Genomic DNA, 13,809 nt, shown 5'->3' with positions numbered 1-13,809 from the left:
TTTCTACATACTGCAGAGAAACCAGGCCTTCATTCAGCGTTTCTGCCTGTTTTGGCAACTTGTCTGTCCAAATGAAGGCTAAGCTCATTTGTTTCACACAAAGAGCTATGAAGCAGAAGGGGGTCAAGCAGTATGCCTCACTTCAGACCATTTTCAAAAGAAACAATAACCAGACTGGCCCAGAATATCATCTCAAGCCCCACCCATATTCTTCATTCAGAGTATCAGTTTCTTAACTTAGTGACTCAGAGCTCTTGCATGTAGACTGAGCAGCTGCAAGAACTCATTCGTTCCACTTTCAATCAAAGCCATACACTGTAACAAACATTTAACTGTGATTATTTTATATATTAATTTCTCTTATAATGTAATTAATATACAAGTGGTTTTGATCATTTTATTGTTTCTGCAAAAATTTTAAGTTTCTCCTAACCTAACCTATTTACTTTTCTTCGGTCAGTATTAATAACCAAATTTAATCTTCCAAAAATCTTTGTTAGTATAATTAGGAAAGTCAAGTTTTTTTGCTTCTTTGTTGTGAGTTTCATAACTTGACTGTAGGAGTTTTATTTTGCCAATTAATCCTGTCGTCATTTGATTTATTGGACTTTTTTTTTATCATGACTGTGAGAGTTGCGTATTTTGTCCCCGTCTTTTCCATTTATAAAGAAGCCGTTTTAATCAGATGGGGGAGTTCTTCTGCTGTCGATTCATGATGAACATTTGTGTTTTGAAATTTACACGTGGTACTGTTCGATACGTTACAGTGCAGTTCAATACATGACGATATTACTGAAAAGTACATTTAGTTCAGAAACTCTGTTAACAAAGTGATGGATGTTTCCAGACCTTCACTTCTCTAATAATACTTTTCTGTTTACAGACAATGAAAACACATAATTTAACAGTAGAATTTGCACATCAGACCAAAATAAAACATATTTAATTCAGAGATGAGGCTTGACAAAAAAGCATGCCTAATATGTATTGTTATTTCTAAAAGATATTTTTGAAAATAAACAAGCTTAGAATACATCCATCTGTTCATTCCTTACCTGAACACACTTGTCCTGCAGGGTCATGAGGGTGGCTGATGCCTGTCTACAGTAGCAGGTATACTGGGTGAGAGACTGGGTACACCCTGGACAGGTTTACTTATTTAGCATCAGGGTGCAATGTTACCTGGAGAGAAAAAAACTTTGAAGAATATATTATTTATCATTGAAACTAAATGGCTGTTATAAAGTATACCATTAGGTTGTTTTTCACATCTTGATGGTATATATAAACATATAAATATGTGTGTGTTTGTGACTTGTTTGCTTCATAGGGTTGGGCCTTGGATTTCTGCTGAGGCTTCAAGTTCCTCTAACTCCACATCAAATTCACTGGATCCAAACGCCAGGGGAAATATTTCTAAATATTCTTCAGATATTTGCTGTCCCCCTCATTGTGACAAGCGTAATCGCAGGCAAGCTAAATATGAACTTAGATACTTGATGTATGAACTTGTTATTATTATAAAGATGTATTTGAAAGCTGCTCACTCATTGTTTTGTGGATAAACACTTGACCATAGCTGTATCTGGACATTAGATTCATGTGGTGATCTTACTAATTATTTCTTGTGACTAAGAACTATAAGAAGATAAAGATGAGTTCAGACCTTTAGACTATTGTTAGGACACACATGAACTGGCATGTTGTCCTAGTCATTGCTCAGGCACCACATGAACTTCTGGTTCTGCTCTCATTTCTCAGGAGTAACTGAATTAAGCAACACAATGTCCAAGAAAACGGCCATCTTCACTGGAACCTACATCTGTGGCACTACCTTCATTGCCATAAGTATTGGTAACTTTCTCATAGGTAGCAAATTTTAATGTAGATTCATCAAGACCACCATAGAGGGTATTGTGTTATTGTTTTTGACATGCTGCCTGAGACTTGTTGAAAAAAAAATCATAAAACTGTTCATTTAAAAGTGCATCTCAGGACAATCAAGATTGGGTTTTAGACCAGATTTCAATAGTCAGAGTGAGGTGATATTTTTGTAGGTTATTTGTGTTGTAGGGATGACTCTGGGGCTAATGGCTAAGCCTGGTGTGAGGCAAGACATTTCATCCACTGAATCTCCGGATGTCCCACCCTCCTCCATTCATTTGGTCCTACAGGACCTTTTAAGGTGAGAGAAGAAGAGTTCAGGCAAAATTCCTGCTTTTCTGAATATTAATGTTATAGTTTCCTGCATAGAAAAGATACAAAAGATGTTTTTCTATCATCTCTAACAAATACATACTATAAGTATTCATTTTCCATATTTTGTGACATTACAATCACAAACACGAATGTGTTTCATTGGAATTTTATAAGAAAGGCCAAAACAAAGTGGGGTGCAATTGTGAAATAGAAAGAAAATTATTAGATTCAAAACATTTTTTTTACAAATAAAAAGCTGAAAAAGTGGTGTGCAAAAGTATTCAGCCCCCTTTTCTCTGAATGCAATCAATAGCCCTAAGAAGTTGCCTGATGAGTATTAATGCCTAACACCTGTGTGTAATCTAATCTCATTATAATTTAGGAGTGCACATTTATTGCTTTGCTTATCATTTGCTGTGATAAATGTCCTGCAATAAGAATTATGATTTTTTATTCTGATGATGAATTAATTCCAATTGTTTTTGCTGTACCACGCAGCCCCCACTCTGCTCTTACACCATATTCCCTGTATCAATCAATCAATCAAATTTTATTTGTATAGCACATTTCAGCAGCAAGACATTTCAAAGTGCTTTACATCATTACAAACACAGAAACACAATGCAATATAGAATCAATAATCAAAACAAAGCATTAAGTCAAGTTCCATCCATAAATTTGTAATTGATTACATTTCAAATACAATTTTGTCACGGAATTTAAGCGCCTGTTCTCGCAGGACTCCGTCGTCCTTTTTTTCAACGGGTATTCGTCGGGCCCCGTCTCCCTGAACAGGAAGGCACCAGGCTCCGTCCACCTAACCACGGAATTTTGCGCGAGGACTGCGCCGTCCTCCACGGATTTCGTGCAATATTTTTACCTGTTAGAGTCTAGAATTGACAGGGTTTTCTGTGCGCGCAGTGACCCTCAGTCACTCGCCATTTTTCCAGTCCCCAATCCTATGTAATGTTTAGTTACCCATGATCTTATTGCATCTTTTGACCCTGCATGTAATGCATTTTTTATCCCGTTCCCCATCTTTATGATTTTGTCACGGAATTTAAGCGCCTGTTCTCGCAGGACTCCGTCGTCCTTTTTTGCAACGGGTATTCGTCGGGCCCCGTCTCCCTGAACAGGAAGGCACCAGGCTCCGTCCACCTAACCACGGAATTTTGCGCGAGGACTGCGCCGTCCTCCACGGATTTCGTGCAATATTTTTACCTGTTAGAGTCTAGAATTGACAGGGTTTTCTGTGTGCGCAGTGACCCTCAGTCACTCGCCATTTTTAAATTTGTAATTGATTACATTTCAAATACAATTCTAAACAGGTGGGTTTTTAGTTGAGATTTAAAAGAAGTCAGTGTTTCAGCTGTTTTACAGTTTTCTGGAAGTTTGTTCCAAATTTGTGGTGCATAGATGCTGAAAGCTGCTTCTCCTCGTTTGGTTCTGGTTCTGGGGATGCAGAGCAGACCAGAACCAGAAGACCTGAGAGGTCTGGAAGGTTGATACAATAAAAGCAGATCTTTAATGTATTGTGGTGCTAAGCCGTTCAGTGATTTATAAACTAACAACAGTATTTTAAAGTCTATTCTTTGAGCTACAGGGAGCCAGTGGAGGGACTTTAAAACTGGTGTTATGTGCTCTATCTTCCTGGTTTTAGTGAGAACGCGAGCAACAGCATTCTGGATCAGCTGCAGCTGTTTGATTGATTTGTTGGACAGACCTGTGAAGACGCTGTTGCAATAATCAATACGACTGAAGATGAACACGTGGATGAGTTTCTCTAGATCTGGCTGAGACATTAGTCCTTTAATCCTGGAAATATTCTTCAGGTGATAGAAGGCCGACTTTGTAACTGTCTTTATGTGGCTCTGGAGGTTCAGGTCAGAGTCCATCACTACTCCCAGGTTTCGGGCTGATCGCTGGTTTTCAGTTGTAATAACTGAAGCTGTGCATTGACTCTAGATCGTTCCTCTTTAGGTCCAAAAATAATAACTTCAGTTTTGTTTCTGTTCAACTGGAGAAAGTTTTGGCACATCCACACATTTATCTGTTCTAAGCATCTGTTCAGTGATTGGATGGGCTCTGAGTCACCTGGTGACATCGTAATGTAGAGCTGTGTGTCATCTGCATAGTTATGGTAGCTAATATTATTTCCTGTTATAACCTGAGCTAGTGGGAGCATATAAATATTGAATAAAAGGGGTCCTAGGATTGAACCTTGGGGTACCCCACATGTGACCTTTGACCTCTTTGATGAAAAGTTTTCAATTGAAACAAAGAAATTCCTGTTCTTTATGTAGGATTTAAACCAGTTAAGCACTGGACCGGAGAGTCCGACCCAACTCTCCAGTCGATTCAGTAATATGTCATGGTCAACAGTGTCAAAAGCTGCACTGAGGTCCAACAGAACCAGCACTGTGGTTCTGCCACAGTCCGTATTTATATGGATGTCATTGAACACTTTTACGAGGGCGGTCTCTGTGCTGTGGTGAGCACGAAAACCAGACTGGAAGGAGTCAAAGAGGTTGGTTATAGTTAGGAAGCTAGTTAATTGTTTACACACAGCTTTTTCAATAACTTTGCTGATGAATGGGAGGTTGGAGATCGGCCTGTAATTCTGCATTAGTGATTTGTCCAGATTGTTCTTTTTTATAAGTGGTTTGATTACTGCTGTTTTCAAAGCCTGGGGGAAAACGCCTGATGCGAGCGATGAGTTTACTATTTGGATCAGATCAGCAGCAATAACAGGCAGGACTTTCTTAAAGAAATGTGTGGGTAAAACATCCAGACAGCAGGAACTGGAGCTTAGTTGACTTATAATTTCCTCTAAGGTTTTAAAATTAAGTAGTTGAAATTGGGTCATTTTTCCTGTATTTGTTTTGTTTGGGCACAGCATTGGAGAAGTACCTGCTTCTCTTCAGCAAGAACAGGGAATATGGTCAGAGTTGACAAGAAGATTGATGGAGCCAAATACAGGGAAATCTGTTCGAGTCTACAAAAGATATGAGACTGGGGTAGAGGTCCACCTTCCAGCAGGACAACGGCTGTAAACATAAAGATGGGCTACCAAACAAAGTCCAGATATAAACCCATCTAAAAATCTGTGGCAAGATCAGAAAACTGCACTTCACAAATGCCCTCAATCTAATCTGACTGAGTTTGAGCGGTTTTGCAAAGAAAAATGTGCAGAAATTTCAGTCACTACATGTGCAAAGCCTGCGACAGACTGGTGACCTATCTAGGGTGTTCACCGCCTCTTCCCCGAAACGTTTTCTGGAGATAGGAACCAGCACCTCCAGAACCCATTAGGGACAATTGTGTACAGAAAATGGATGATGGATGGATGGATGGATGGATGGATGGATGGATGGATGGATTGTAATAGAAGCAAAATATTTTTCCACAAAGTATTGACTTGGGTCAGTGGTTCCCAAAGATTTTCTGGGCTATCCCCCTATGGATTATAATAAAATCCCCCCCAAAAGAGAAAAAAGAATCAACTGGGCACATACATCGTTCAACCATATATACATAAACCTTTACACATATTTTGTTCTCAAACTCCACCGAAGTTAATTTCACACTTCAGGTTGCAACAAAACTACAAACCATCTCTACAGTGAAACACTTTTGTGTAACTGTTTAGTTTTTGTTTTTCATTCATCCATACAGCTTCCTGTGACCCCCTTGCAATGGCACTGTGCCTCCCCTAGGGGGCGAACCCCACACTTTGGGAACTGCTGACTTAGGTGGTTGAATACTTTTGCACATTGCATTTTTCAGTTTGTAAAAATGTTTTGAATCATGTATAATTTTCTTTCTGCTTCACAAATGCATACCACTTTCTGTTGGTCTTTCACAATAAATTTCAATGAAATACACTTATGTTTGTAATGTGACAAAATATGGAAAGGTTCAAGGGATATGAATGCCTTTTCTTCCCATTGCTTGAGTTAAAACTATGTTGGCTTATGTGTAAAATTTATGGTGAAAAATTATATCCTCATGTTTTGTGTCTTACAGTTTTTCTCAGTTGGTTTGGTGCTTTTCTCAGAACATAATTAAAATTCACAAAAGCTTCTTGTTCAGTCTTCAAATTACTGTGCCTCTTAAGCACATCAAAAAAAGAAGTTTCTCATTTCTTTCAACAAGTTACAAATACTTTTTTACATTTATGCAGGTGATTCTATCTGATTCTCTGATTCTTCTTACTTACGTCATGTTCATAAAAATTAATTATGTCATAAGTTTGGTTTTCCGATTGTCTTATGTTCCCATTTCTACTTTGTTTTTGTTGTTTTCTTTGTGCTCTGCAGTTTTGTCTTGTTCTTTCCGTGCCAAACTAACATGGTCGGTCAGCAGATTACAGTAAAAGGATAAATGTGAATTTTGCGGTCTCTTGCCATTAACCTCCCATAATTACAATTTACAATACTTATCAAAACTTTAGCTGTAGTTTACAACAGAACATCCCTTCACACTGTTATATTGACAACACGCCCAATCAATTTGACTGTCACAATGAAATGAGGACGTTTAATTCTGAGGCATTGGCATGTTCATTGACTCAGATGTTTAATTTTGAGAAAGAAACTGGCTTTTGCAGATAATCCAAGGTGTTTTGCTGCTTGTAGAAATTGTTTTGAGAAACGCACTTTTTCGCAAATGTCAAGAATGATTTGAGAAATGCACCAAAGCGACTAAGAAAGACGAACATCTACAAGCACAGTTATTTTGACTCTCCTTTGACTCACATAGGAACATGATTCCAGAGAGCTTTCTTCAGGCTTTCTATGAGCAGGTATGTTTTTATTCAGAAGCACAGCTCACTGTGTAAATTCCCATGTTGAGTTTGGAAAGTTCCCACAGTTTATTTATTTTCTTCTCAGTACAAGACTGAGATTGTTCTTATTAAAAGAGAAGAATCTGTCCGTAACATTAGTCAGGTGAGTATTTTTTTTTCTGATCTTTGTTCTTTTTCTATAACAACTTCCAAAAGTCTTCACAGCCGTTGTAGGGGGTGGGGGGGGGGGGGGGAGTCTTTTCGCCATTGGTCGAAGCTTCCCAATACACACCAGTAGAGCTGAGACTGTATGAACAGCTGATGTCAGAAGCAGAAGTCAAGAGATTTTGGATTCCTGTAACGATGTAAATGTGATGCAGATGTGCATGAAATATCTTCCCGTTTTGGCTATGAGCAGAGGGAATTTGTATCATTTCTTTATTTATATATTCCATGAGTTTAGGCACCTTTAAATTCCTCCATGTAAGCAGCTCTTTATTTAGTTTCTTTGTTTTATTTTGCCCGAAAAAAAAAACACTATAAGACTTAAGTGATGAAAAAATTGTTTAAATACACAAAGACTTTTTTTTTTTAGGTTTTTTTATATATATAAATGTCTTTCTATTGAATTTGTTTCTTCCCACCTCTCAATCTGAGCGGGTTCTTTTGCTAAATACATTTTTACAAAATAAATCAAAATAAGATGCATTGAAGTTTAGGATTTTAATGCGACTAATTGTGGAACAGTGATATTTATTGTCCAATAATGATGCACTTCTACAATATTGCTCTAAGAGTTTTAGAAACAGCATATTTATGTTGTTTTTTTGTTTGTTTTTTTGCACAGAATGACACAGAGATAAGACTGATAGGCAGTTATGTTGCTGGACCCAACATGATAGGACTGATCGTCTGGTCTTTTGTCATCGGCATCATGTTAAACAAGGTGGAAAGCAAGGCCAATGTCACTGTGCAGGTCATTCAATGCCTCAACGAAGCAATAAAAATCACATTTAACTGGATCCTGTGGTAAGATCAAACAGTGCATCATTTCACTCTTTTACCAAATTAGACCCATTTTTAACATGAATATTCTCTCAATTATTTCCGATCAAACACAAGAGGAAGTCACCAGTACTATACCACTTAAATGTCATTTCAGTTCTTGTATTTACGGCAAGAATGACCGTTAACCTTCTTAACAAAATTAGTAAAGCAAAAATTTTAAATGCCTATTTTATTTAGCCTTCTGGCTGCTTTTTGTTTCAGGTACTTGCCAGTAGGAGTGTTGTTCCTGGTTACACACCAGGTGCTGGAGGTTCAGGACTGGGGCGCCATCATTAAACTTGGAAAGCTTTCAGGGCTGGTTCTTCTGGGGTATGTACACCTCCTGTGTCTCAGCTTTATTAATAAGTTGAAACCACTGAACTCTACATAAGAAGGAGAGAAACTGCTTTGAATGTTATTTACAGAACAGTATCACTGATTTTACTGAGATCTCCTCCTTCTTTATGTTTAGAGATCAGTTCTTATGAATACAATCCAGCGATGACTTTGAAAAGCATAAATATCTATACTGGATATCGACGTTTCGACTCGGGGGTGTACTGTTCCAATTCTCTAATTTTTGCCTGCTTGACCACTCGAACCCTTGTGTGCACTTTGATTGAGTCCACACTTCATAGAGTGGTGTAGGGGCCCTGTTGAGTATTGGAACCGGGTCCTTGACTGCATGCTAGTGATGCCATTCAGCCATTTAATTCAAGCGTGTCGGACAAGGGAAGCTTCTAAAAGTCTGGTACACTGGCTCTTGAGGATTAGATATCACCAGCTTATCCATGTGTTAGAAAGGTCTAGTCAAATCCAGACCTATAATCACTTGATTATAGGTCAAATGATTATAGTCCGCTATTTTGCGGAGAGGAATGTGACAAACAAATCATAACAAAACATAGAAACAGAAATAGAAAGAGCAAAGCTGGTGCAGACATAACCCAGCAGGCTGCAGCTGGAACTGCAGCAAAAGGTTGATCTATAATGCATAATGTAGATGTACGAACATTTTCATAGATGAATGGTTACTGGGAAACCATGCATCATTTTCTTTCCACTTTACAGTGATGAACTACTGTGTATTAGTATATCATATAAAATCAATCCAAACACTCTAAGGTGTCTGGTATTACCATGACAAAATGTATAAAAGTATCAAAGTTAAAGGCCAGTGAGTACTGGCCTTTAATACTTAATAACACTGAGCATGACTTTATTGTCTCTTTCAGGCTTATAATCCATGCCCTTTTTGTTCTTCCTGGGCTTTATTTCATAATCCTCAGAGTGAACCCTTATTTCATCTTCGAGAAGACCTCAAGGGCCTTGCTGACAGCATTTGTTATTGCGTCCAGGTGAGATGTTCTGCTTGTTTGTTGTCAGAGTGAGACACCTTTCTAGTTTCCACATATGAACAGTGCTCCAATAAAGGATGTGTTTTCTGCCTAAGCTCCGCCACTCTGCCCATCACCCTCCAATGCTGTGAAGAGAACATGAAGGTCAATGTGAGACTCTGCCGCCTCATGCTGCCCATCGCCACTACCATCAACAAGAATGGGACCGCGCTCTACGAAGTGATCGCTGTTGTCTTTATTGCCCAGATAAATAACATCGTGCTGGATGTCGGCCAGATAATCATCATTGCGTAAGCTACTTCCTAGATGTGCCTGGAATCGAGAAAACATGCATAGTGGAATTGTTAAATTGTTGGGGGGGTTCTTATAACAACCAAGTAACTATGTTACCTTTAGTTGTTAAAGAAATGCAATCAATATGAAATATAAATTAAAAGATATTTGGCTTTGATATTTAATGCCTTAAAATTGGCCATTTGTCTCTTTAAAAATTATACTCTTTGAAACTCTGCCTTCAGAAAGTCATCACAATAGCGCTGCTCTATTAACCTTTTAAGTTTCTGCCTGTGTTGCACTCAGAAGTAGCTCATATGCTGAGCTCAGGAAATGCACAGTTCCACGTGTTTGCTAATTGCTGCTGGCTAGTCTGAATGAGCTGAGGGTGAGAGTTGTGGGAGAGGGGTGCTCTGTGAACCTTGTCCAAGCTGCCACTTTCAGAGCTTTGTCCGAAAGTGCCGATCAGTCCACAGAGGCACAGCTCAGTGGTTGTCATGGCAGATTACAGGATTTCTCAAAAAAATGCATGAAATTATGCGACACTCCAGGTATGTTTTTGATGAGGAAATAACATTATGACACGATGTAAGCTCAAAAAAGTAAGTATTGCATAATACTAACCACTTAAAGAGGAAAGGCTGACACACAGCTGTCTGTTGTACCTAAGACTAAAATGCTGATGAAGGCTGTGCTTGGTTTGCAGCTTGACTGTTTCCATCATCAGCTTTGGAACTGCAGGGATCCCAGTATCGGGAGCTATGACCACTATCCTGATTCTGACATCTGCGGGACTGCCTGCAGATGATGCCTACGTTCTGCTTGTGGTGGAATGGCTTCTGTAAGTCCAACTTGATGCTCACAGCCTGATATTTGTGTTTCAAAATTACTTTGAAGTGTCACTGAAATGATAAAAACCACTTACATGATTTAAACAACAGCTTTTTACAACAAATGACCTTGTGATGTAATCAGCATAAATCAAACCCTACACAACTAGGCTGAGTACAGAGAGGCAGAGAAGGTTCTGAGCGACTCTTAGCGAAGATTTGAGCCATTTGTCTGAAGAACCTAGATGGAGTGATGAAGAAGAGGGAGCTGGTTCTACTGAAGAACTGCAATCCTATTTCTTTGAGCCATGTAGTTCAGGAAGCAAGGATGACTCCAGCATTTCTTGGGAGGAACGATCTGAGCTGGACATCTGTCTCCTCCAAATCACTGAATCGTAATAAACAGATATAGTAGTTATTCATATTTAAACCCAGTTTAATTCAAATAATCCAGTTACTTACATAATCGGTTCAGGTTTTGAGTATGTCCAACATGTAAATGCTGAGCATGCTGAGCCTGGCGTGGAATGAAAATTGCGGTCAAACTTGACGGCTTGCTTTAGTGCCTCTGTGTAACAGAGGCCTCACCGGGTAACAGCTGGGAACGATTATATGCATTTATTTATTTTCTTTTTTGCAGCCTGTGTGGGGCTTTAGGGGAAACATACTGTTGGGGAAGCGCAGACTGACGTAACTCATCTTAAAACACCAGAAAATGTCCATGTTCAGTTGCTGCAAAAAGGAGAAAAGCAGCCCATTGAAAGCACTAGAGCATATAGTGATAGAAACCATAAAAGAGAAGCAGCACAATAGACATTTTTACCTTCTTCTGTATCGGCATATCGTCCATCACTTGTATATGGTTTGATTTACCCTGAATACGTCACAAGATGGAAGAAGATTAGGTGCAGCTGGTTGTTGTAGAGTGAGAGACAGAAAACATTCAAGAAAAACAAAGCTGAGTCTGACAGCTTGCTTCTTCTCTTCCTCTGGGCTCTTCAGAGACCATTTTGGCACTTCGGTGAATGTTCTGGGAGACTGCTTTGGTGTGGCTGTCATCAATCATCTGTGCTACGATGACCTGATGAAGTACGACAATAAAAGGTGAATGAAATTATTCAAATTACATGTTCATTTGCAAAGACACAATGTTGCCAAAAGTATTTGCTTCCTGATCCAAATCGTTGAGTTCCGGCGTTCCAGTGGCTTCCACAGCTGCAGGTGTATGAAAGCCACCACTGAGACTGAACAAATAGGTCACTCTCAATAGCAACAGTGAACTTGAGACTAACACCATGATGGGATGCCACCTGTGCACAACTTAAATTCATTACATTTCCTCCATTCTAGACCAGTGTGGACATTTTGTCTGAAGTTTCAAATCCTGCCTCAAATGTAACAAAAAAAATATGTACAGCAGCAAAGACTTTCGTCCCTAGACTCCAGAATACAAACTGGCTGTCCCCTTAGTTCCTCCTTTCCCTTTACTTTTGCTGTATGGAGAGCATCTTCATATATGCTAGCTGCTGGGTTGCAAAGAAAAACGTTCTCCGAGGGGTTATTGCCACTGCCATTGAATAATTGGCCACTCCCTCCCCAACCCCAATGAACTCTACTATTCTTATTGTCTTAGGAAATAAAACAAAAAAATATTAATTATTTTTGTAAGCACATAATCTATTTCAGCTTGCGTCTTCAGGTAGAAGATGGAAACAATAAGATTTTCAGTAAACAGGATTGACAACAGTTTTTAACGCCACTGGTTATTTTTGAACTGTTTCAAATAACAATTATCTGATTGTAGCAGGAGCTGTTCTGCTCGTAAAACACTTACACAGATTGTGTAAATACAATTTCATTTTTTACTGCACTGTTAAATAAACATCCTCACAGTCCTTCCTGTCCCTGTGAATCTCTCCTTCACACAAGTCACTTCTTTCAAGCCTGTAGTTCTCCAAAGCCAGATCTCTGATCTCATCGCTGTGTTTGGGAGTGTTGCATTCTGATCATTTCTGGAACCTAGTTTCAGTGGGGATGATATGATGTTAGTATGCAATGGGCAGGTCCCACTTTGCTCTGCTGTGACAGGACTCTTGGTAAACACCAGAAACCAACAGTGAGGGGTCTTGAGTGCACCGATGGCAGAGGAGCTGAACTGCTTCTGTGCTCTCTATCAGCAGTTCTCTTCTGCTCCAGCCCTGCCCAGCCCCAGCTGGTTTCACCTCACTCCCTGTACAAGAGGATGATGTCAGACTGGTGGTCCTGACAGTGAACCACAGCATTTTTTTTTTACCATTACGAGGATCCCAACCTTGTGGGAACAGTTGGAAAATGGCTTCTTCCTCTTAGCACGGAACTGAGCACCAGTACACAAACCAGTGTCCATAACATGTATTATTGCATTTTGCGTGGAAGAACTTAACCGGTTTGCTCATATCATATCTAACCCTATGGGTTGGGAATAGACATCCCTCTAGTTCTCATGTGTGTGTGAAGGCAGATGAAAGAATACTTTTGTCAACATTGTGTAAATCTCTTTCTGAGCTGTATCAATGGTCTCTGTGTTATTCACACATAAACTCACATAACAAAGATCTAAATGTATCAGAATGTCTTCAGTTTGGAGAAATGTGAGCATACATTGTTATAAGTCATTTACACCAAGTGGTAAGACAAGAGGTACTTTAGTCCCAGTTTGTCTTGAACGTTATTTACCATGTTTTCCATTTTACCTGTTAGCATTGCAAGGACTCGTTCCATCAAGGACATCGAAATGGACTTATCCTTTTTGGATTCTGATGAAGAGTTCATTTCCTCCACCCCTTCATCCTACTCAAGATCCATTTCACCTAAGAGAGGGGATCATCTCAGAAGAGTGGTAACGCCAAGAAACTGAAACCTCTGGATAGGGACGTCATCATCCGGGGGTGTCTGAGCTGCTCATTTCCATGTTTGCCCCTGTTTTTATTAGGAGGATGGGGCCATATCAGTTTATTCATGTGTTTCTTCGTTTCTATTTTTTTTAAGTTCTTGCAAATATGAAATGATCTACTTAAACCTCCATATTTTATTGATGTTTAATTTAATTAGTATGTATAACTATTGTTATGTGTTTGAATAAAACTGATCTGTACTACAATAGATTTTATGGTTGTTACTTTTCCTTTTGCATGCTCACTATTTACGGTCTTTTGTGTATTTATAAATTTGATCTTTCTCAAATGGCTGGTTAAATATACTCACCAGCCACTTTACTAGGTACACATTACTAATAAATGTGTACCTTATTAGGTACCAGGTTGGATCCCCTTTTGCC

At 39.1% G+C, this 13,809-nt stretch overlaps 1 protein-coding gene across 2 annotated transcripts in view; it reads left to right on the top strand.

The window, feature by feature from the left end:
- The window catches only part of LOC114142636 (excitatory amino acid transporter 3-like), a 32,941-nt gene extending 19,390 nt beyond the window's left edge, over window positions 1-13,551 (top strand). Inside the window, exons 3-13 of one of the 2 annotated variants that reach the window (XM_028014349.1) lie at window positions 1,762-1,854; window positions 2,074-2,185; window positions 6,961-7,003; window positions 7,092-7,148; window positions 7,833-8,014; window positions 8,255-8,362; window positions 9,322-9,390; window positions 9,486-9,680; window positions 10,370-10,504; window positions 11,496-11,597; window positions 13,233-13,551. In XM_028014349.1, coding sequence (XP_027870150.1) covers window positions 1,762-1,854; window positions 2,074-2,185; window positions 6,961-7,003; window positions 7,092-7,148; window positions 7,833-8,014; window positions 8,255-8,362; window positions 9,322-9,390; window positions 9,486-9,680; window positions 10,370-10,504; window positions 11,496-11,597; window positions 13,233-13,389 — 1,253 coding nt within the window. In that variant the 3' untranslated portion in view covers window positions 13,390-13,551. Of the gene's footprint in view, window positions 1-1,761; window positions 1,855-2,073; window positions 2,186-6,960; window positions 7,004-7,091; window positions 7,149-7,832; window positions 8,015-8,254; window positions 8,363-9,267; window positions 9,391-9,485; window positions 9,681-10,369; window positions 10,505-11,495; window positions 11,598-13,232 lie in introns of both variants that reach the window. The other variant, XM_028014109.1, reaches the window with a different exon arrangement.
- Window positions 13,552-13,809: the final 258 nt, after the last annotated feature.

This window comes from Xiphophorus couchianus, chromosome 1, assembly GCF_001444195.1.
Source record: "Xiphophorus couchianus chromosome 1, X_couchianus-1.0, whole genome shotgun sequence".
Lineage (NCBI taxonomy): Eukaryota > Metazoa > Chordata > Actinopteri > Cyprinodontiformes > Poeciliidae > Xiphophorus > Xiphophorus couchianus.
Note: the sequence above shows the minus strand (reverse complement) of the source record. Positions and strands in the feature narration are given on the sequence as shown.